Source organism: Centrocercus urophasianus, unplaced genomic scaffold (assembly GCF_019232065.1).
Source record: "Centrocercus urophasianus isolate 14NV4802_14NV808 unplaced genomic scaffold, USGS_Curo_1.0 seq_30, whole genome shotgun sequence".
NCBI classification, from domain to species: Eukaryota; Metazoa; Chordata; class Aves; order Galliformes; family Phasianidae; genus Centrocercus; species Centrocercus urophasianus.
The window spans coordinates 852,800-878,006 of NW_024884867.1; the positions used below are offsets into that span (position 1 = coordinate 852,800).

Below are 25,207 nucleotides of genomic sequence, written 5' to 3' on the forward strand. Positions count from 1 at the left end.
TCCCACAAAGCTGTTCAAAGTATCTCATTTATAAAGGATACTGTAGGCTCTTTTTTTTTTTTTTTTTCCACCTGCATTAACTCATTCTTCCTTTGCAGTTTTAGTGATCTCATCTTTAATTTAAATAAATCTTATGTTTGAAGACACCAGGCACATCCCTCTACAGTGATATATCCCATATGAATAGCATATAACTGAGATCAATTCAGTCAGCTATGGAACATCTTTGACATACAATGTCTTACACCAAACTGACTTCTTAGAAAAAGTAATAATTTGCTTTTGAATCTTTAACATGACCACCAGACTGATAAATAAAAGCCAACTTTTTGAATAGGCAAATTTAACCAAGAAGCGATTAAGGGAAGATACAGCACAATCATATGCTATTTCTAAGCAGATCTTAATCCATATCTTAAGAGAAACTCCCTTCCAATAGCTGCAGGTACCCTCTAAAACACCTTCAGCCAACCAGAAGAGCCTTGCTGGCACGCTGGCACACTTACCTAGGTGATGCCGGCAAACTTGAGCGTAAAGTTTGAGCCTGGAATGATTGTCGCACTCCTCAGTGCCCCAGGGCTGGTTGAACCATTCGCTCACCAGCTCATCCGTCAGCTTTTGTGCCACAGTCTTTCCCACCCGCATAATCCCATCGCGTAACACTTTGCAGATTGGTTTGTGTTGGCCAAGCCTACACATCTGGTGAGGAAAGAAGAAATACTTGTCAGTGGATGCCGAGCACCCAACGGAGTTATGCAGAGTGCTTTGTAGCTTAAGCTCTGTACGACCAGCACACTTATGGTGACGTCCTACTAAACATAAAACCCAAAGATAATTCAACAAAGGGTTGAACGGAAGGTTACAAAGCAATCTTGTCATTCAATAGTATGCAGTGACCATGATTAAACAAAGAAAAAGAAAACAGCTGCTTTCATCCATCCCTTACTCTGTAGATTTGATTGGGTCTCAGTGTGTTAGGTTGCAATGGTATCAATACTGGTACTGCACCCTCTGAAAATTTCAATCAAAATAAGGTATGTTCCCAAGCCATGCTCCCCATCCCATTTACTGCAATGGTCAAGAGGCCAGCAAAGAGATTAATACATTACATAGAAAATATTCTTCTGCTGATTATAATGAGCTACTGCTAAATACAGTGAGTTCCTGCTGCACTGATATTCCAGCACCCTGTATGAAACAGTGGTTTCAGCTTTTTATAGTTTGTTCATCTCAATGATATTTGAGGAATGTCTTAAGCAGATTTAGCTTATCCAGACAAGCCACACAAAAACATTCAGTTGATACTACTGAAACACCAACCACCACTGCACATGGCTGTATTACAAGATTGAATTTCCTTTTCATAATGGAATTAAAATCCTAACAGTATAACTCAATTAGGCATTCTTGACTCTGAAAGTGCAGAAAGTCCTCAAAGAAAACAAATCTGTATACAAATAGCTGTTCAACAACTGAGGATGTTTCGCAAGGAACATTCAGCAAAGCAGAAATGATGCATAAATAAGAAATAACTCAACAAAGCTTTTCTTTCCAACCTCGTATACAGCACTCAAGTCCCTGAAGAAAGTTTTGGCTCCATCGAGCAAGGCCTCATTTTCTGGACACACCACAATATAGGCAACATCCCGATGGCCCCCGTATGGGTCGAGCAACAGCCTCTCCCAGAATGGCAAGGAGAATGGAGAGATTGTCAGGAAGTCCTTGTCATATCCCACCAGTAAAGTTGGGATTGGAAGAGGCTCAGGAGATTCCTCGGAGCCTTAGGAACAAAAAAAAGGGAAAGAGAAGACGATGTTAAAACAACTGGTTTAACTGCAGTGGGTTCTCTGATGAAATACTGGAAATCCCTAATCCCTTGCTGCATTTTATACCATACTCTAAATGCCCCTCCTGAGTCTTAATATTGCCAACTTGGAAGAATTTTCACTTTGTCACAACCATAACCACACTTCACCAGTGCCTCTTCAACCAAAAGCAGTAACACGAATACAATAAAATCTGATTTTATGGAGCAGTCTCCAGCTGGAGGTGCAATACTACCGAACAAAACGGTTAGCCAAAAATTATTCCTAGGGCATATATTAGTAATCAAAGTTATCCTAATTTAAAAAATTGCCTTCTGTTCCTCTCCCTACTGAGGCACTCTGCTGTCAGAGCTCAGAGATCTACCATTGAGTTCAGCATACTATCCTCCAGTCACTGCTCATGAGAAAAGATACCATTGAAAAAACCCAAACAAAAATAAGAGGATAGTTTCTGCTATAAAACAACTTTATTAAAAAGTCAACATTCAATAAAAATTGCTGAATCTGCATCAAAGGCTCTGCTACTTACTATATAGCAATTCTAGTTTTGTACTCTGATAATAGTTGGCAGATCCCAACTAACTCTTAAATTTACAAATGCTGGACAAAACATTAGATTAGAAATACTTCTCATAAAGCAAAACAGCTTAAGACGAGAACTGCAGTTACACAAAATTGTCCTAGCCTCAAAGGGAAGTAGCAATACAACAAACACTAACAGAGGGAACATGAGACAACAGAACAGAGGAAAAAAAACACCTAAGCAAGACTGTGTCAAAACTGAAATAAACTGCAAGCAAGAAATGCCCATCTAAAGGTCAGTCATTATTATCCAAACATGCACATATAAAACCTATTTTGTAATGCCTATTTTTGAGAAGTATGAATTACAACTTGGAAACTGCCATACCTTAGTAAACAGGAAACCTTAGAATGAGCATACCTCTATGGAGAAACTATGCATTTTTAGTATTTGGAGGGTTTGAGCATTGGCTCAGGAACCTCCTCTTCCTTTATTATCTGGTGCAATCTTAACAGCTTCCTCTCTTTGTGTTACGTATATACAGTGCAAGCCAAAATACAGACTCAGCTCTCATCCAGCAGCTCTGCACAGTGTAAATGTTTATTGTCTTGAAGGACAAAACCTCCACTGCAGTATTCAAGCAATGTGCTGCAGATGGCATTTAAGACCATTAAAATCTAACCAAAGAGCCTGCTGTTCATAATGCTTTTTCCAGAACAAAGTGTACATCCATTTCTAGAAAACTATACTTTCATTTTATCTGTTAAGCATACCACACAGCATTCATACCATAGGTTCCTCGTCCCGCCATCTTGTGGAACTGCTGCCATGTGAGTGGTCCCTGCACGTGCTGGATGTTCTCCCAGGTCCTTCCTGTTCGCTTCTTCTGGATGGCATCCTGGAGAAAGGGCTGCAGTGACAGCAGCATACGCACCACATCCTGGGAGGAGAGCATGCTGATATCCAACACTACAAAAGACAACGGAGCACCCATCATTTCCAGCAAGGAACAGAAAGATTCCTTTTGAGCTGACAGCATTTTTTTTTCATTTATTGTTCCTTTGTACTGCTCTTCACAGTGCCCATAAAAGCTGAATAACTCTAATTAGCTTAATGGAATTTAATGTGGTGCTTTATGAAGCCATTACGGAACTAAAGCTGTCCTAACAGTCCTTTTCACATACCTTTCAATGTTAGTTAACACTGGCTGTCTCCACTTTAGCTTTGTGAACTGATGCAAGTTCTGAGATTCAGATCACTGTCTCTAAATGCTAAGGACAAGTGGACCACTGTGGTTTTCTAAGTCATTTGTAAAGCTTTCAAAAACCTACTTTGATTCTAGAATGTTTTCCCACTTTGTTTCCCACATAAAGTTAAGTCCCTATTGTCAAACACACTTCTAAAGTTCAAAGAAATCTGTTTGGATCCATACCATTGCTATGAGGCCAAGAATGCACAGTGGCACTTCTTACTAGGGCTTCATCCACTTTCCCACCAGTGGGGTTATCAACGTACTGCCTGCCTTGCTCAAGGGCATTGAAGCATTCTATCCAGGAATCGTTACTGTCTGCCTGCAGTCTGTCATAACTCCAGTTCATACATGGGAGTGTCTGACGATTATTGGAGGACATGTAATCCAAGCAGCTCAGAGATGTGAAAGGCTGCGTGTGCTGATTCTGGAGGAGGAGAAGGAGGCTCATTGGAGGTTCCTGGGTCCTTCTAGCTCCCTCTCCCATCTGAGAGATCAAATTACTTTGACATATCATCAGTCGTCTCTCTGCAGCTTGGCCAATGTCCGAGGTCTTGCCAAAAATATCCAACTCATCCTCAATGAAGAGCCCAGAGTTGTAGCCTAGTTTACGGTTCATAATAGCACTAAAGCCACAGGTGCAACGGTACTGATCCTCATTAGATGAATCTGGGATGTATAACCCGACATCTGCCCCTTTAATATTCATGTTGCAGGCGCATATACAACAACTATCAAAGTTACGATCTTTGAAGATGTTCAGCACGGAGTCTGAAAGAATCAACGTCACGTAGAGGCTGTGGGCTTCTGGGATGGGCTGAACAGTGGCTGGTTCCACAGAATTGAGTGGTCGTGTTGTAGAAGGGGTAGAAGCAGGCGAACCTTGATCTGTGCTGTCATATTTTACAGATCCTTGACCGCTCGCAGTCCCCCCACCTCTGGGAGTCCTTGGGGTCCTGGGAGTGCGTGGGGTAGGGACAGAGAAGCGGGGAGTTGCTGGTGATGGCAGAACTCCTGCTCCACTGTTGCTGGCCGGAGCAGTGCTATTCAGCGTCACTGGTGTGTTCATCTGAGGAGTGTTCATCTGAAGATAGTCTTGGTCAGCCAGACTCCCAACACTAGGCACATTGCTACAAGGAATACGAGAAAAACAGTCATACGCAACAATCTGGTTGGTTGTGAAGACTGATTTCATCAAACCTTATTTTTACATACAGAAAGTCGATGAAAACCCGAAGGATTCACCATAACTGCAGTAACGGAACACCATCAGATGTTGTGCTCATAAGTTTTCGTACTCATGTCTCTTTCAACTAAAACTGTAATCCTCGCCTGTTTCTTATCAGTATGATAAAATGGGATCACCTCAGGCACTTAACCCTCTTAAAGATTATTCTCGTGGGATAAAACTCAAATGCTCTTTAATAGAACCTGTAGATAAATTACTAAGTTTCCAGGATATTTGTTTATTCTTCTAGGGAAAAAGAGAAAAAATAATACTTTTTGTTATTGTTTTAAGCACAATTATATGTAAAAAGATGTACAGCAGTGGAAATTAAGGAAGTATTTCAGAGTAATGGAAATGTTACCTTATTTTTGAAATAGTTTTCCGAAGTAATTCAGCATGTGGCATTTATATAAGGTATTGCCTAGTATGTAACTGATAATAGCATTTCAGGTACTACAGATACAAATGCCCATTCAGAACTACACAGTCTACAGCACAAAATGACACATTCCATTACAAACCTTCAATCCAGTAAAGCTAAGAATCGTGTTTTCGGGTTACCTCTTGTCATCAATGATTTTTATTACTTTTGTCATTTGCTGCCAAACTTAAGTGACCAAAGGACAGTTTGTGTATTCCCCTGATATCCACCTTCTCTCTGCAGTGACTCTTTATATCAACTAACAGGTAACACTGAGCCAATCAGAACAAAAATCTTTACTTAGCTCTTCCCAAGTTCCTAACAATTTGTTCATTTTTCTTGTAACATCTTCGTTACATATTAGGGCAAGGAAAAATTCTAAGGATGCAGTATGTCTCTCGACAGAAGAATGAAAACAGATCTTTCACGTCTGTTTTCAGTGGTATTTTATGAGTTATTTAAAAGGAGTACCCCTGTAATGTTCTCATGTCATTAGCAACTTGAAAAGGAAAACAGTAAAGACCAGATTTCTTAGATCATTTCATTACCTTGAACTGGTGCATGTCCAACTCCAAGCAAGAGGAAAAAAAAAATGAACAAAGGTTTGAAGGAGCTCTGAATCTGAAGTATATTGCATGCCTCAGACTAACAAAAAAAGATGACCTAGAAACCTTGATTGGCAATCACCACTCTGTTGGAAGCCTGCAGTAAAAATTTTCACTCTAATTGGATTTATTGAAAACGAAAGGTTTTTTCCCTCAACAAATACCTGAAATTAATAACTTGCTCAGGCTGGTGAATCAGTCACTATTACGAAAAAACCCTGAGAATTAGATTGCTCCCTAGGCACTACCAAGACTTTACAATTTCTTTTTTGCAATTCTTTTGAGAACACTGAAGGATCCTTTGGAGCTGGAAAAGGACTGATTTAAAGATTTATAGACTGGTTTAAAGACACAGGCTACTTCCTCTAGAAAGCAGCGCAGTGCAAGCAAGGAGACCTTTGTACCACAGCGTGCCTTTTAAAAGATTTTATAAACCTAACAGTGGAAATCCTTCATAGCTTTGAAGATCTCCAGCAAATAATTTCTTCCACAAACATTACTAATTTCTGAGAACTGAGTAAGGAACACAAGCTTTTATGTTAAATAACAGTGACTGCTTATAGGTCATAGCACATGGAAAGATGTGGTATCTTGTCTTTTGGTATTTAAAAAGAGGAAGATAAACTGCACCTGATCATTTTATTTCCTAGCTTTACACCGCATTACAGTATTTTCCTGTCCCAGAAATTACAGTTAATTCTTGTTCATTTGTAAGAGTGCACTGAACACATACTGTCCTAACAATTTCCAGAAAATGTTCTTAATTCAAATGTTCACACAATCACAATTTTTTGATCCGAAAGAATAACAGATTTGAAAGGTTTAAAACGCAACTGCAGGCTGTTTTATGGTTCTGGTGCTTAGCTAAATACTCATTAATATACTCAAAAGATTTCAATAACAAACTATTTGAAATGGAGGGATGACGAACTCTGTAAGCCCCAACAACACAGTACTTACTTGTAGCCATCTCTAATGAAAGTGGCTGGTGGCAAAGGAAGTTGTTCAATTTTAGGAGGAACAGCCCAAGAAGGCCTGAAAACGCAGGCATCTGGTATCTTCAGAGGTAAGAGGCACTGACTTGGCAGTATCTTCAGTGGAGCAAATACAGAGGAGCCCACAAAAGGTTGAAATGATGGAACTTTGTGCACATACGAAAAATCCTGTAACATCCAAGTGACATTGTTTACAACACCACGGTAAGGTTGAACTTTACGTTTACACAACTATCTTTCCTTAAAACTTGCTGTACTGTTTGAACCCTCTATAACTGCATTTTTCCCCATCATTAACTATATTTATTCATTCTACGAAACATTCAAGAGCTGATCCTTCAAGGAAACTCAGCTCCTTGGTACACTAAGATACTGTATGGCTTTAACTAATGCCAGCACATTTCCCAGTTGGACTACACTCATTAAGGATGAGATACATTTGAAAGGCACTGAAATATTCACATTATCTAACTTAAGGCATCTACTTTATGCACTTAAGAGGTTGATCTTTTCAAGACTTCCACACTCACAATGGAGAGGTTGAGTCACATTGTGAAGAAAATTTTAAGTCAGCCTTTAAGTCAGCCTCTTGGAACAACCCCCACATGGGGAATTAAGATAATCCAACCAGTAACAGTGCACTCTTAACACTAGCACCACTCCTAGTATTGGTCAGAAATAATCAACTAAACATTATATTAAGTATGAATATAAATGAAGTTCAGTCAAACTGGACTTCCAGTGACTGTTATGCTTGTTTGCAGACAATGATGACAAGAACTTGAGCCAGTTTCTAAAGCTATGCCATGTTTCCTTCAGAAGAAAAGAACTAGTCCTTTTGACGCACTACTGCAAAGTAAAAATAATTATTGAAGTAACAGCAGTCTCTCAGAATTGCAGCATTTAACATCTCATTAGATATTTCCATTTTTCCCTTACACCTTGTACAGCATTGAGAGATGAGAAATGTGTGGATTACTATCTCCAGCTGCTGAATACTCAGCAGAAGAAATCTACTTACATGTTCTAAAAATGATCAGCAATGGGTTTAGGTGCTTGTTTCCCCCACTGGTGTATATGAGCAGGTGTGAACACACTTAAAAGCAGAGTAAACTGTGCTTGTTGGAGATGTTATCAGGCAGAAATAAAATGTATAGTTCAATACTCCTAAAACTTTGTGAGGGAGACTGAAGCACTTCCAACAGCAATGACACCCTAAAATCTGTTCCCACTCAAAAGCTTTCAGCTGTCCAAGTCACAATACAGATTTTATTTCCAGGGCCAAATTATTCTAGTTTTAGAAAGTAGTTTGTTTGGAAAACAGAATAAAACAAAGCAAGGTCTGTTACAAACCCTGCCATAAACTTTAAACTTCTATAATTGTTTACAGATCTGTAGACACCCGAACTACACAAAGATAGTGGACAACAGCAAAGCCTTTAGGAACAAGCTTTTTCTCATCATGCCTTCAAGTTATCAAGTCAGGACAGAAAGAAGAAGAGGTCTTGCAGTAACAAAGCAGACTTTCCAGGCTTGCTGTCTTCACAAGGGGGACACTACAGCTAACTTTCTCACACTTCTGACTGGTCACAATTTGTTTCTATACATAGAAATAATCCTCGAATACAGCAATCTTACTTCCAAACAAGGACATACCTGAATGCAGAAAGTCACCCTGTGGTTCACCTGTGCTTTACTTTCAGTCTGTCTAAGTTATGCCAGAGGTGCCATGCAAGAAAAATTTCTCATTCACAGCTGACTAAATCATATACACTTAGGCAAGATTTTGTTTCAGTGTTCTCACTTTGAGTTATAGCCACTTCTAGTCCATGCAACTACAAGCTCTGTGTGTGTATACCTCACTCAGCAGTGCCAATAACTAAAGCAAGTCCTCAGCTACTGCCAGCACTCAGGGGGAGCTGCTGCTGAGGAAAGAAATGGCTGCAGAAAGAGAAGGAGATTTGGGACTGGCTGGGCCTGAGGGAGAGGAATCAAGTTTTAAAATCAAAGGTTAGGGAATACCAGGAAGACAGTTCTTGTGTGTATCTCCCTATTGAAAATTGAAACAAGCTTGCACTGCTGCAGAACAAGGAAAAGCGCGCTTCTAAATTAAAAAACTCTCAGCCTGTATGCATGGAAATATGATAAAGATAACTTCTGATAAAAAATTGGCCGAAGAAGTTAAGAAATGCAGAATGCACACAATCAGGCAGAATGATTTTAACCTACCTGTTGACCTGCGCTAAGGATGGAACAATGAAATACAAATCAATGTAGACCAGGTGCTTATGTTAAGTCTTTTCATGTGATGCTATGGAAAAATGGATACATCTGGATATGTAAAGCAGGGGAGGTGAGTACTAGTACCCCACAGCAGAGTCCCCATTTAAAAATACTTCTTTACTCAGATATACTATAGGACTCAATAGAGGAGTAACTATGTGACATTACCTGACCTGTGTTATACAGAAAGTCAGATAAGAATGGTCCCATCTGGCCTTAAAACTTGTGAAGTAACATCAGCTGAAGAAGAAACAGAGCAAGTTCAACCCCTGGGCTTTCTCAGTGATTTTCAACCCTAACCAAAAAAGGCAACATTTCAGAGAGAAAAAGGCAGCCTTTCTACATGCATGATTTTATCCTAGCTGCATCCCCAGAGACTGGCAGCAAGGAGTGGCTATACATAAAAGGTACAGAAAAATTATCTGAAGAAACAAACCGTTTAAAAGCTATGTAGTCACAAGTACCATGTTTTTCAAATAAGTGCACTCTTTCTGTTAGGCATAGGGCTCATTTCACATACAATACTGTTTGTTTCCTGAGAGCACCCAAAAGCATTACAGACTTAAAATTACACCTATTATATGAACAGAAAAGTACCTACAGTTAAAATCAGAGAAACAATTACAAGCTCTTTTACTAGAGAAGTTTTTGGGTTTTTTTCCAACTAAAGACCAATACAAACTTTATATGGCTCTAATTCCCACTTGTTAAAGTAGCCTGCTAGGCACACTACAGGTGATTTCTTTATAAAAATCTGATCATATGAAGGTGAGATTATGAAAACACCCTATGTGTGGTATGTTACCTTAATTTCTTCAGGTTTAGGGCTACCTAATCCATCTTCCACCTCCATTTTGAACTCAGCAAGCTGTGTTGGAACCATGCTGACCATGGGACTTTCCATCATTCCCAAGGTGGTTACTGTCTCTGAACTTATTCCATCTTTATAACTCATTACTGGGGAGAAGGCAGGGTGTTGTTCTAAAGAAGGTGGTGTTGGGAACATCCTTTGGAGATCTGCCACAGCTAAATAGGATGAAAAAATGCATCGTTAATCATTACAATACCAATTCTCAAGAAAGCCCAATAAAACAGAAGGGGTTACTCACTACTAGCTCTTGTTCTGTGGGTTAAAACCTAGTAAAGACTCTACAGGCTCAGTACAGTTCCAACACCTGTATAACTCTAGGCTTAGAAGTTAATTCCTAGGGATGCATTCCAAAAATTCCTAGGGTTGCTTTACAAACTTGATGTTCAGCAGAAACAGCAAATTGGTAGACACGCAACTTTAAACATACAGGTTTTTTAACAAAAAAACCCCACAAATATATATACATATATTTTTAGCAGAAAAGATTAAGTGATGTGAATGGAAAGTTCATCCTAAGAACTGCTACTAAGGAGACAGAATAGTTTCTTCTCCCTTTTGGGCTGACACTGAATCTCAAAGCAGTGCCTTTTAGAATAAGCATGCACTTAGCTGTGTTTTTCCACTGACATACAGTCACTGCAGTCTCATTTGGTCCATAGCAACAAAACTCCTGACAAAAGAGATAGGCTACTGTTGCTAACACAAACGTTTCGGACTGGAAAACAGTCAATTGTGGAAATCAAAACCAGTGAAACATAGTCTCAAAAAATAACTGGAAATAACAAATAAAGTAATGAAATTAAAATTAGATAGAGTATATGAGTACATACATAAGGAGCAAACTGTGTTTTTGTAGGATGCTACAACCAGATGTCCTGTCTCCGCTCTTAACAGAACCAAAAAATCTTAATTTTGTTCTTTTGTGCAAAGAGATGAGACAGCCAGCCTCCTATTTAATTCTTCAGACAATATGGAACAGTTTGAATGGGTGAAGTGCCCCCAGAAATAGAGTTTTGATGGAAACAGCAGTGAATGCTGAACCCAACTGTTCCACAGCCTGGAGCAGCAGAGTAAATTAATTGGCAATGGCTTGTTCATACTCGGTTCCTTTTTTTCTTTCTCAGTCTTACTGTGAATGAAGACTTGAAAACAACTTAGTGTTGTCCTGATAAAGGATTAGTAAATGTTGAAAACAGCTTAAGTGGAATGGAAAAAAACATTTTCCATCCAATGCTAGTACGAAGTATAATCTTCAGGATGCCACTTGGATGAAGTGTTGCCTCTGCTTCTCAAAGAGAAGTGTGCTTCAGGAAGCAGAGAAATGGGACAGGAAAAAGGGTTAGAACACAATGTAGTCAGTAGGACTTTATTATGGTGTATAACGCATTTCATTTCCCTGCAGATACTGCTGTGCCTGGGCAGCTGGTGTCAGGGGGGAGGGCTACAGAACAGAAGTGGAGTGTATCTATCTAACTTATTTCATGCAGCTCCACAGTATATGTTTTGCTCATATTTGAGCCCCAGTTAGCAAAATTCTGCAGTGCAGAGTCATAAAAAAGTTTAATTACAGAAAATTCCCAAACCCGACAGCAACAGGCTAACTCTCATTATTCATTTTCATGTGTCATGCTTGAAAAAGATTTGCATATTTTAAAAAGCTATGGATCAACTAAACCTGTCAAAATCCAATCTCTGTATACTCCAGACTTGTACATTTGAGTAAATCAGCACAGCTTTTATGGGTGCATAAAACTCTGACTCATCTTCTTCACACTGTTATTCTTTTTTTCCCCTCAATTTGTCCTCATTACCAGATAAAGTTAATGAGAAAGCATTAAAGAATGATTTGCAGGGAGATTTGATTTCTGCTTGTAGAGGACACAATAATCAAGCATTCTTCCTTCTCGCTGCTAAGCAATCCGTAATTCATTATCTGACTGGTTGGTATCACACCGAAATTCTCATCTTCCTCTTCCCACACATGCAAACACTTATACATATAAAAATCTCAGGAGAAATGCTACTATGGAAATAATGCAAGAAAACCCATACATCTCAAGAGAGTAAAAGCTATGATTTTCAAAACCTGTTGGCACAGTCCTTACAAAAGAGCCCTATTGTTTTAATTTGCATAATATATTTCAGTATGCAGTTCTATTTCTGCATTCCCTGCACTTACCCTGGTTTGTGCTTCACATGTAACACCTGCACAAGCACCATTTCTACCATTAACATCCCCAAGAGGTTTACAATGTGTCCTCAGTTAGAAGCCAGTACTTCTACTGTACTCTAGGTTCCTCCACACCTGAATTAAATCCTGAAGGTGATTTTAGCCTGAATTCATTCTACATCTAATGCATACCATACCTTACATTCTGAATAATTGTTTAAGGAATGATTTACACTAACAGATGAGGTACTGCTGTGAATGAACAAATGAGATTAAACATTGGTTTGAGAATACAAGGGTAGTTTCTAAATGAAGATTTTTAACAGCTCCCTTCTGTGATTGTATTATAAGACCACATTGTTGGAAACAGAGCATCTCAAATCTCCGTAGGCACATTAAAAATGTATGTCTATATTACCACCCAGTGTTTCCATTAAAATACTCCTACCCTATTTTACTGTTAGCATCTAGCAATCACAGAACAAAATAAGCACACTGGCTTTGAGTTGTGAGTAAGTGACACTGCAAACCTTCTACAAAAAAGGCAGCTTGGTAGCTAACCAGAAGATTTTAACTGCCAAAAAAAGTGGAAATCAGTTGCTGCTACTTACTTGGTGGGTAAGGTACTGCTGTTCTACCATCCTTCCCCACTGGGCGCTCCTCAGATCCCACCGCAGGCATTTTTGATGACCGAAGAGCTGGCGATACAGCCTAAAGGCAGAACATTTACATACCATACTAAAAACCATACGAAATAGTAGAAATCAAAAGCTATTAGAAACTGAAAACACTCCGAATGAGATTTAACAAAAAACAGCTTAAGTGCAGTTTCTGTGAAACCAAAGAACAGGAAGAAATGTAAATAAACTGGTGTACTTGGAAAGTACTGCCAAGAACCAGACGTTAGAGATTTAAGCCATGTTATCTACTATCAGTCCATGTAGGATCCTGCTTTGTAACATTATGCCCACATTAGATTAAGCTTACAAAGAATCCTGATTACTTTCTTCTGGTAATTGATGTAAATCTGCTTTTCCCCCCATATTTCCTGATTTCCTTTTGTATCTGCTGATTTCCTTCCTCTTTGCAAAGCATAAGCTGCTTGCAGGCATAGAAAGGAAAATGCTTCCAAGAGTTACTTACATAGAGTTGAATTTATTTTGATTTGGGCACATTCTCAAACAAGGTAAAAGAACAAATCATCGGATAATGAAACTAGGATCTTTTCCATAGCTCTAAGAAACAGAAAATACTGACAAAAATTGATGACACTAAATTAGATTTAATACAGTTAAGAGGCAACTGCACTGCTTTACCTCAGGAAGCAATCTTACAGCTTGTCTCTGCATGACTATGACAGCAAGTTAGCTGCATTTTCCTCAGAGTGTACTGGTTCCCCAAGTGACTGAAAAACCATCAGATGAGACAAGCTTTGATGTTACCTAAGAGATCTTCTAATATTCCCAAACTGTATACAACCATTTATCTTCCTTATAGAATCTCCTTAAAGGATTTCTCCGCTTGCTTTCAATTCTTCCTGATTAAAACAAAACAAAACAAAACAAGCTTGCCTGCCTGGAAACAGTTTGTCCTATCTATTAGGGGCAATTGCTCCATGCTACGATTGCAGCATCCTTCTGCCTTTTTATTTTTCCTTTTGTCAGGATTTAAGTCTGCAGAACGCTCAGTCAAACAAAGACTTACACCAAGCTCATCTTCATCTGAATTATCAAAGATGTTATCCAAATCATGGAGTGATGGTGCAAGATCTGTCACCTGTGTGAGGCTACCAGAGCCTACTCGGCCCGCAGCATTGTCTTGCCGGGTATCTATCAGAAAGAGAGGAAACAATCAGTGAAAAACAGGGGCAAATTTTAAATCTCACTCTAAAGAAAGAATCAAGAATCACTGACGACCCTTTTCTACGACGTAGCCTACAAATAGCCTGGCAGCAAGTTTTAAGCAGTGACAAAGAGTCAATTGGGAATAGCTACAAATGTAGCTATTGTTGAGCCTTATTATTCTAAAAATTATTATATTGTTATAAAAAGGACAGGTGTAATCAAGCTCCATATCAGAAGCCGTTCGTAAAAGTGTTCAGTGTATGATCTTTTCCTTTGAAATTTAATGGTGTACCCTTGTGTATTTTTGCTTTACAGAGTGCTTTTACTCACCAGCCTTAGGAGCAGAACTGAAAATAGACATGGCATCTTTTCCATCAGGAACTGGTGTAGAATGACCTGTTGTGGGGATTTCCTTGGTTCCAATTCCATCTTCTGACTATACAAAAATGCACAGATTTTTTTAATGGACGTTAATTTAATCTACGTAAGAGGAAATGTTGCACTATTGGTTTTCCTATGTCAAGCTAAACCCAGAGCTCTCGATTCAACATTTTATGAAGCACAGAATGTTTTAAGAGGGAAGAGAACACATTGGTCTGCTGTTTATCTGCATACCAGGAAAAACAAGATGTAGTATTGATCGTGATGTACAAAGGACTCCACACACAGCAGTTAACTTCAACAGGCTGTACAGACATTTAGCCACCTCAATTTCTCTAGAAAATACATCTTCTAGAATGTTAAGCATGGTCACTACCTACAAGAACAAATGAGTGCATAGCCTGAGAATGAAACAGCTCCATAATGGATAAGATATGTAAGAAATACCATCTTTATGGGGCAAGTGACGGACAGTGAATGGTGATCAAATTGTTTTGGAAGATGACCTCTAAGGAAACGTTCAAACCACATCCCCATCACAAAGTAAAAAGCTAAACTAATTTTGGACAAGGGAAGAAAGATGGATTTGGGCTGAAGAGATCTAAGCTTTGCAGCGAGGTTATATGTCAAGCTGATGAAAGTAAGAAAAATGCCCAGCAAATCTTTTTGTCTCTACAAGTGAATATAAGGCTTGAATTATTTTACTTCTTGCCTTAAATCTGGAACACACCGCTGGTCAAGCTGAATATATACAAAGAGAATGTGTTCCCTGCAGCAGCAGTTTTCATACAGAAAAAGGTTCAGAGGGATGGCAGCCAAACAGAGGTTCAAAAATACCATACTTAAATGAACTTTCTTTCCTGTGCACCCGTACAGGAAAGAAATGCACAACTCCTTTAAGTTTGACCTGTGCAATGGGTCTGTGTCCTCCTGAGAGCTGCACGACAAATACTGTGCTATGTGATCATTACAACGTTAATGATAAAAACTGGATTTCCATGTTACCTTGTTCTTTTTCAGCAGATCTTTTTCAGCCACAAGTTTGCATTTTTTATTGCCAGTGAAGCTGTACTTTATATCACCATCTTCAAAAGTGTAAGGATCACTAGCATCTCCTAAACCTTCTCCTGGTTGTTGTATTAGAGGCAAGGGGTCGAGATAGCTCAGTGTCTGCACTGGTTTCTGTTCTTCCAAAATCTTAAACCGTTTATTAGGTTGTGCTAAGAGCCTGAAAGCAAAAATAAGCAAGTAAACAAATCCATCACAAAACAAAACATGCATATCTTTTACAGCAGACAAAAATAGCAGCTCTTAAGATCTGCAGGTGTCACACACAAATACAGCCCATGTCTCACTCCTTGACAGAGAAAGAATATCTTCTTCCTCAAATAAGGGATGCATTTGCCTAAGTTCAGTATTAAACCCAGCACTGTATCAAGAACATTTACTTCAGGACAATGAGAAAGGAGTAAAATCTGTCACTAAATCAGAATACTTTGAAGTACACATGACCTTTTCAGCCTAGGGAGCTCCACAGTAATTACCAAAATTAACACTGTCATAATTCAAAAAGATTGCCTCAATCAACTTTAGCTTAACCGTTTTCACTAAATCCTCTTTGCTGCACATCTTTTCCATTGTCAAAATGCAGAAGTAATTTTAAGCCTGCATAAAATCAATTCAGATTCTCAGGCTAAAGTTGACATGAAATATCTTCACATATCTTTACATACTGCATCCAGGCCTGGGGCCCCCAGCACAAGAAAGATGCAGAGCTCTTGGAGCGGGTCCAGAGGAGGGCACTAAGATGATCAGAGGGCTGGAGCACCTCTCCTATGAAGAAAGGCTGAGGGAACAGGGCTTGTTTAGCTTGGAGAAGATAAGGCTGCTGGGAGATGTCACCATCCCCCACACCTGGGGAGGAATAACTGCACACATCAGTACAGGTTAGAGGTGAGCTGCTGGAAAGGAGCTCTGCAGAGAAGGACCTGAGTGGACAGCAGAGTGACCAGGAGCCAGCAGTGTGCCTTGGGGGCCAATGGTGTCCTGAGGTGCATTGCCAGCAGGTCAAGGGAGGTTTTCCTCACCTCTGCTCTGCCCTGGGGAGGCCACATCTGCAGCACTGTGTACAGTTCTGGGCTCCCCAGTTCAAAAAAGGCAGGGATCTGGCCCAGCAGAGGGCCACAAAGATGATGAGAGGCATGCATGGAGCATCTCCCTAATGAGGAAAGGCTGAGAGCCCTGGGGCAGTTCAGCCTGGAGAAGAGAAGGCTGAGAGGGGATCTGATCAGTGCTTATAAATATCTGAAGGGCAGTGTCAAGAGGATGGGGCCAAGGCCCTTTTTGGTGGTACCCAGTCACAGGGCAATGGGTACAAACTGGAGCACAAGAAGTTCCATACAAACACAAAGAACTTTTTTACTATGAGGCGACAGAGCGCTGGAACAAGCTGCCCAGAGAGGTGGTGGAGTTTCCTCCTCTGGAGATATTCAAGACCTGCTTGGACACTGTCCTCCTGCTCAACCCCCTGTAGGGACCTGCTTTAGCAGTGCGGTAGGACTTGTGATCTCCAGAGGTCCCTCCTCAACCTTGTAATTCCGTAAATAGTAAACTCCTATCAAGTGCAAAGACCAGGTACTGGCTTCACAACACTGATGCCATTACAAAAACAAAACAAAACAGGATCATTCTATAATACTGTATCTGTTATTATGTCTAGAAAGTGCAATTTTAAAACCATACAATTGGACAATCCACACTGAATTGCCTCTACAGTGCAATAAAGTGCATCTCACTTGCTATAACCAAATACTTACGTAGCTGTAAGGGTGCATAACTGAACACAACTTTTGTTTTTTAAAATGATCAAAAGAAATAAGCATAATAGAACTTTATATTTGATCATTTACTTTGATGAAGGTTTTTAAAAAGATGCATTGGTTGTTACAACGTCCAGCAGAAATCCTGATGAGAAAAAAATAAAGCATACTACAATAGCCCATTCCTACTTAAGCAGTGTTAACTCCAGCATATACCATCTTTAATGCTGCAGGGAAGCCTTCTACTCGCTGCATAATTTTTGGGGGGAGCGCATAAATTACATGAGAAAACTGCTGTTAAAAATCTCTCTTCGTTAGTCACCTTCCTACAAAAATCCGCATTAAACAAAACTATCAGAGACAAGTTCTGTCTTCTACACTCACATCATCCCTCAGGTTTTGATACCACAACTGAATTCAAAGCTTACTACTAAAATTAGAATTTAATCATGGTTAGAATTTAATAAAAGCACCATTCAGGCTAATTTGCGTTCTTACCTTTTCAGTGCAGTGCTGTCTGAGTTCACTTCCATCTTGGCATCATCTCTCTCACATGGAAGACCTGGTGGCCTGAATTCTGGATCATCACTTGATGGGACGCTATAGGTCCTCCACATATCTAGTGACTCATTGTTCTGAATTATCCCACAATATAATGCTGTTTCACTAACCTCTGCCATCAGAGGTAACCTCTGTCCAACAAGAACTGTCCTCTCATCTAAGCTGGGCAACGGCTGAAGCTCCAGCCCACTGCCATAGAGCGCTGGGTTTACAGGTACAGAAGGTGGGTCCAGATTCTCTGCTTCCTGACCTCTCGGCTGGGGGCTAAGTGTGGGAGGCAGAGGGGAAGAAGGGGAATGGGGTGAATCCATAGGATTCATATTAATTTGCTTGCTTGGATTTCTAGCAGGTATAGATAGCGGCTTCTCATATTTTCTGGAATTTGGGACTTCTAAAGAGGGTTCCATGCCTGCTAATCCCAGCTTCTGCCCTGATGTGTCCTGCTCCATGCATAGCTCTTCAGTCACAGAGGGCCGATGGTGAAATGGCATCATGGGCCTTTTTTGCAGTTTCTCTCCCTTGTCCTGTCTTTCTGTTGCTTTGTGCTTTGAAGAGGCAGGAGGTGGCAACGATGAAGACGATGATGTTCCCACACTGAATCCTGGCTGATTTATTGTTGGGGGGCGGCTGGAACCGGCAGCACAACGCTGTTTGAAAACCTTGTGCCTGAAAACAGAGACGAAAGCAAGTCACTGCATGGTTCATCCTATTATCTGCTCTAATGGAAAGAATCCCAAAGAAATCTTATGTCTATTGTCGGTCTTTTAAGAGATTCTGGAAATGCCACATGTCTGCACTAGGCAGAGCCCAACATGACTGCGTATGTCTGACCTATAAAATGGAGAATGGGAAAAACAGAATTCAAAGCAAACAAGATCTAATGTTTATATAAAGCTGAACACTGCTTATATGGAATCTAATGTAACAAAATAAAATAAATCAGGCTATTGTTGTTTTCATTACCCTGAAGAAGTAAAGCCTTTCAAGTGAAATGACTGCTGGGGAACTGAACCACTACTCTTGTACACTTCCAAAATACAGATCTGAATTGGTTTGGCTATGTTCGCTGAGGCAAAATACAGCAAAATGCTTTCATGTCAATTTCCTCCAGATATGGTTAAAAAAAAAAAAAAAAAAAAAAAAAAGAGGCATAATTAGTCCAAAGAATAAGCAACTAAGAATTGATGTATGAATAAATATTTGAAAGCATTCAAACCAGAAATCCACTAACATGAAAACTTATTACAATGTTAAGATAAACTATATTATCTGAAATAGAGTGGACTACTGGACTGGGGAAAACTAATTCTGCTTCTCTGACTTAGTTAGGAAAACACCCATGTTTTGCAGAGCAGCTGTCAAACAGTACAAATACAACTACTGGTACTGCATCTTTTTCCTATAACCATCTTACACTGCGTGCTGTTGTCCTGGCTTTATTTGTGTTTGTTTTATTGGTGTTACTAGGAAATACTACAAGTTCTTTGCCACCACAAATCATCCTTAGCACAGCATCCATGTGGACTTAACACCCTTGTAACTGCAGGTGTGCCTTAAGCATGGCTTAAACATTTCATTGCACTCATTCTCCATCATGCACCACACCAACACGACTACAGAACTTGACTGACACCAGACAGTCTGTTTTCCAAGAAAGAAAGTTGGGTCTATAGAAGATTGAATTTGATGCTGAGTATCCAAGAACCCCATATATGAGATCTTATCTTCACATTTTTACCCACATTTGCGCAGTGCTCACAAAGGGCACAGTGATGACTAAGGCAATTATACTGATATGACAGTATCTGTCCAGCTTCTTCACCTACACAGAAGTCGCATGGCACACATTTATTGTTGTTTGAAACTGCTTGAAACAAATGCAGCTCAACGTCTCTACAGATTCAGATCTCCTTTTTCCACTATTGGTTCCCTAAGCTTTCCAGGCAAGGCTTGACTTCAGTTTTCTATACAGAACACTTGGCATCCTGACAAAACATTCATTTGTTCCACATTCCTGAGTAAACATACAGCCAACAAATAATCAGAGTAAGAGTAAGGCTGCAGAGGACCAACATCTTCATTTCAGACAGCACAGGCTGTTGTGTGACACACAACCCCTTTGTATTCCTTTGTCTCCCAAATACACAAACAAGAAACTATTTTGTAAGAAGTCAAGCACAAGGCACAGGGACGCAATCAGGCTTTCTCATTTTCTAAACAACAACCTTCCAGTGATCAATGGAGTGCTGTATTCCTAAATTTCTCTGTGCGGCCAAATCTGCACAGAAAGCCCTGCACAGAGTACTGTGACAGGTCAGAGATTTCAGAATTTGGTTAGACAACTGTTATCATTAACTACAGCATTATTCTCGAGCTTGCCTCACTTTTGAAAGAAAAGGAAAAAAGAAAATCAGCTACGCCTCCATCAGCCAAAAGAGTGGAGAATCATTTCAGCCATATCATCAGCTGTTGACCACAAATTCTGGAAAAACCCCTTCTTGTAGTATTAAAACAAAACAAGCAAACAAATAAACAAACAACAACAACAACAACAACAACAAAAAAACAGAAGGAAAAAAAAAAAAAGAAAACAGAAAAAAACCCAAGCACAATACCACAGGGGCTTGGTTAGCATGGCAGCATTTCTATTTGAGCACATGAATGTCATTTACATGTTTGAATACTTAAAAATAACTTCATTAGGTCATACAAACATTTTTACAAGCCTAATAAATAGATAGTGATCCCAGGAATTAGGAATTTCAGTTGAAACTGTTTCACACGAATGTTCTACCAGAAGCTGGCCTTCTGGCCATCTCAGGCACAGAACATCACCTCTGGCAATTCTATAAAATGTTTAGTACAAGTGGTGCTGCTGGTTTGCCTCTCCTGTGTGAGTAGCACTGGAACTTCCTGTGTCCAAAAATGACAGATAATTGAATAAACTTCTAAAGTGCTCCTTTACTTGTTGTGATTTCTTTTTCATCCATTCACAGCAGTGCTGCAAAGCTGCTCCATTGCCTTGGTGCCTTTTTGGTGTCTGGTGAGTCATGGCAGACTGACTGGAGGGTATACAGAGAGAAAGCAATTCTCTGGGAAATTTTTCATCTTTCTCCAAAGGAGTTCCTCAAATCAGGATGCACTGAAACTCAGGCAAGACACAAATACATTCACTGATCTGTAACAAATGTTTATTAATTCTGAGCCAATTCTGCATAAGTTGCCATCTGAGTTTCTGCTCCTCTTCACCATAATTTTAGCACTCCAAATTTTGGAGCTTTGAAGCTCACATCTCCAAAAAGCCTGAAGGATGGGTTGATTGCAAATGAGAAATGTTTGAGTGATTCTAGACCTCGCTCTCTAATCTGGGATCATTTTTCCACTTAAGTTGCCTGCGACAAGTAGACAATGATAAGAGATGCTTGTTAATCACCTGAATGTGATTGATGTGCACAGTTTTAGAGCTTCCTCTTTTCTCAGCTAAAACATAACTCACTTCTTAAAGGGTACCTCTACCTAACTGAACCGTGCTCTTTCATCATGAGAAACGCTACCTGTCTTTGAAGCTCACCTGGAACAAGAACAACTGACTCTTTGGACTGGATCCACAAAATCCCAAGAAACAGTATTGTTAGGAAGTTCCTCTTCCAGATTTGCAGCTGTAATTTGACTCCTCCTAAAGAATAAACAATTGCTTTAGTAATTATTACATTATTAAAACAAAACCTTAAATAAACAAGCATGTGTAAATTCACATCTGTTAATCTCAAGTAAAATTCCTTTCTATTACTGCTTCCCCTTTGAAATATAATTCTTTTTTTAACAGTATTTCCTTCTAATACATCTAAAACCTTTTATGGGAGGATGGTACCAGCTCCACATCAGATAAACGTTTGAGAACAGAAAATAAGATTCAAGCAATTTAGATTGAATCTGAAAATTCATCTGGCATATTCAGATATGAAACTGCATGGAAACAATAAAAAAATAAGGATTTCAGGGCATCTCGTGCCATGAATGTATTTTAAGTAATAAAGTAAAAATTTAAGTCATAAAGACCTGCAATGCTAAAAACAACCCATATCCTTATCACTGGGAATTTCAGTCCAGTTCCTTAAAGATTACTCTTGGAATTCTAAATATCAAATACACCCTCTCGGATCTTCAGTCGCCCAACTTTCAGTAACTACAAGTGGAACTAGAAACTGCAGTCACTGAATCTGAAAACACCTTGCTAAAGGCACCTTGTAAGATTTTTAACCTCAAAGTCTCACACCGTTAAGATACACGACTGCAAAGGCAACATGAACAGTGCTAAAGAGTTTTCCACTGAACACAGTAACAAATTTTCTTTGATAATGCTGCATTGCAATATTAGCTTTGATTAGTGGCAAAAATAATTCTATCAGGAATAATATCTAAAGGCAAAACTATTAATATTTTTACTATGTATTATATGGTATTAATAAGAACTGCTGCCTTACTTGGACTGTGACCTGTTGAGAATGCATTCCTTCCAGACACGGTGAACCATACGATTGTGAAATTTTGGAGTAATCTTGCTTGATTTCTTTGGACTGTGTACACTAACTGTTCCCTCCTGTATAGCTGAATGGCTGATACTGCTCTGAGAGCATCCACTTTCTCCTACAAGATAAATTAAGCAGTTGTTATTTGAAAGCACAAATCATTTTTTATACTCAAGATAAAACTTCAATGAAGAAATGAATGGAACATGACTTCTTTACATTACACCTGAACTGAATTACCAAAATCAAAACTTGCTTCAGTGAAGTCTTACAGTTTAAATGTACACTATTACAGACCAGTTTAACAGCTGATTGTTCATATATACAATTAACATAACGTGAGGCTCTTAGCTGTACCGGGTACAACAGAATTGAGTGCACCCTCAGCAAGTTTGCTGATGACACCAAGCTGAGTGGTGCAGTTGACATGGTGGAAGGAAGGGATGCCATTGAGGGGCCTCAACAGGCTGGAAAGGTGGGCCTAGGTGAATCTAATGAGGTTCAACACAGCTAAGTGCGAAGTTTTGCACTTGGGCTGGAGGAATCCCAGGCATCCATATAGACTGGAAGGAGCAGTCCTTGAGAGCAGCCTGGCAGAGAAGGATCTGGGGGTGCTGATGGATGAAGAACTGAATGTGAGCCAGCGGTGTGCTCTTGCAACTCGGAAAACAAATGGTATCCTGAGCTACATCAAAAGAGGGGCGGCCAACAGGGACAGGGAGGTGATTGCCTCCCTCTGCTCTGCTCTTGTGAGGCCCCACCTGCAGCACTGCGTCCAGGTCTGGAGCCCCCAGCACAAGAAAGACAAAGAGCTGTTGGAGAGGGTACAGAGAAGCCACAAAGATGATCAGGGGGCTGCAGCACCTCCTTACAAAGACTGGCTGAGGGAGCTGGGCTTGTTCAGCTTGGAGAAAAGAAGTCTGTGGGGTGACCTCATTGCAGCCTTTCAGTACCTAAAGGGAGCCTACAAACAGGAGGGGAGTCAACTCTTTGAAAGGGTTGATAACAGCAGGACAAGGGGAAATGGTTTGAAGTTGAGGGAGGGAAGATTGAGGCTGGATGTCAGGGGGAAGTTCTTTGCTACGGGAGTGGTGAGGTGCTGGAACAGCTGCCCAGGGAGGCTGTGATGCCCCATCCATCCCTGGAGGTGTTCAAGGCCAGGTTGGATGGGGCCCTGGGCAGCCTGGTCTGGTATTAAATGTGGAGGTTGGTGGCCCAGCCTGTGGCAGGGGGTTGGAGATTCATGATCGTTGAGGCCCCTCCCAACCCTGGCCATTCTGCAATTCCGTGTGATTAGCATCATATTTCATAGAAATGAAAATATTATTCAACACACTAATAATCTGAAAATTCCTATTTATACTCTGCACTTCACTTCTTTCTGTCTGTGAGACAGAAACCTTATCAGCTGTTTATAAGCAGATGTTTCTTTTTCTACTATGCAGTAGGGTTTTGTTCAGATTAATGGAAATCCAAGAGTCATCTTTAAAAGCATAACATGGAACAGCAGAGGGAGCTTTAGGCTCATTTGGCTGAGTCGCTGAGCACTGCTGCGCTCTGGATGGAAACCTAAGTAAGGATATGCTGCGTCTTAACAAGGTCAAATCAGTGTACAGAACACTTTGTCCTTCTGCCTGACACAATTTAGAAAGCCTTAAGAATGAAACGCTGGAAGTTTCACTGCCATACATTGCTACATCCAACAAGACAGTTCTGCTGACTTCTAGTAGGTGACGTTCAAAACCCAGCTTCTACAATTGCACACAAGCTGCCTAACCCGTATCTTCTTCCATTTTTCACACTTACAGTTACTTTCTCCACTTAGAACTTTCCTGCTTCTCTTTTCACATAGAATTTCAACAAAAAAGAGGCAATCAAAAGGATATTCCTACACATACTGAGGTCAGTGACTAACGATATATGTAACTGGCTTTCAAATGTTCAACATTGCTTGTGAATTCAATGTCTTGGTAATAAAAACCATAAAAATCAGATCAAAACTTCTGGAATCATCACACGTGCTCCTTTTCAGAGGGAGATGTGTGTAAGCAAACAAACGTCATGCACACACGTACACGCTCCATAAGCTAACAGCAGGATGGATGTAACCGTCAGTGTGAAAGAAGTGACGGAGAGGGAAGAATTGGAGGTAAGGGAGGATAACCAAAGGCCTACCAGAGCTTTGACACTGCCTTTGAATGCATTAACTACTTTTTCCCAAATTGATACCTTCTATACTACACTCTGGTTCTACACCTGAAAAAATCCCATTCTATAGTTCCAGCAAAATCATTTCTTTACATACAATTAGAGACAACCACAGAAAGTGTGGTTGGAAGAGATCTGAAGAGATCATGAAGCCCATCCACTCCTTTGTCCCTGATTAACTGCAATCTTATTTCAGAAAAAATATTTGACTAACCCACTCTGAAAGAGAGAGAGAGAGGGATGGACAGAGGGAGGAAGGTAGGAAGAGAGAGCGGTAAGGGAGGGAGAAAAGAAGGAGAGAGAAGGAGAGAGGAGAGAGAAGGAGAGAGAAGGAAAGAAAAAAAAAAGAAGAAAAACCAACCCACCCACCTCTCTGCTAATGGTAGCTTCCCACCAGCCAATTATTCCAACACTTCATTATCTTCACTCAGAGAAAGTTTTTTCCCAATGTTTAACCTAGATTTGCTTCGCTCTAGTTTAGATCCATTACGTACTGGTTGCAGAGGAAAGGTTATTACTTTTCCTCTTTCATGTCTCTGAAGACTGTTAGACTGTCTCTCCTTCAGATTTCTCTTCTCTAGACTAAACAGCCTCAATTCTTTCCATCTTTCCCTGTGGGCCCTGTTTGCAAAAATCTATCATCATTTATACTGCACTTTTCTGGACTCCATTCAATTTGTCCACATCTTTGCTT

The 25,207-nt window shown here is 40.0% G+C and overlaps 1 protein-coding gene across 1 annotated transcript in view; it reads right to left on the reverse strand.

Annotated features, from left to right (window-relative positions):
* The window catches only part of MED13L (mediator complex subunit 13L), a 179,213-nt gene that overhangs the window by 23,950 nt on the left and 130,056 nt on the right, over nucleotides 1-25,207 (reverse strand). Inside the window, exons 8-20 of the mRNA XM_042829053.1 lie at nucleotides 22,261-22,423; nucleotides 21,348-21,452; nucleotides 17,714-18,442; nucleotides 15,402-15,624; nucleotides 14,346-14,451; nucleotides 13,876-14,000; nucleotides 12,783-12,882; nucleotides 9,936-10,156; nucleotides 6,813-7,015; nucleotides 3,782-4,728; nucleotides 3,139-3,318; nucleotides 1,557-1,780; nucleotides 507-699 (exon numbers count right to left, since the gene is read on the reverse strand). Of these exons, the coding sequence (XP_042684987.1) occupies nucleotides 507-699; nucleotides 1,557-1,780; nucleotides 3,139-3,318; nucleotides 3,782-4,728; nucleotides 6,813-7,015; nucleotides 9,936-10,156; nucleotides 12,783-12,882; nucleotides 13,876-14,000; nucleotides 14,346-14,451; nucleotides 15,402-15,624; nucleotides 17,714-18,442; nucleotides 21,348-21,452; nucleotides 22,261-22,423 (3,519 nt within the window). The remainder of the gene's footprint in view (nucleotides 1-506; nucleotides 700-1,556; nucleotides 1,781-3,138; nucleotides 3,319-3,781; nucleotides 4,729-6,812; nucleotides 7,016-9,935; nucleotides 10,157-12,782; nucleotides 12,883-13,875; nucleotides 14,001-14,345; nucleotides 14,452-15,401; nucleotides 15,625-17,713; nucleotides 18,443-21,347; nucleotides 21,453-22,260; nucleotides 22,424-25,207) is intronic.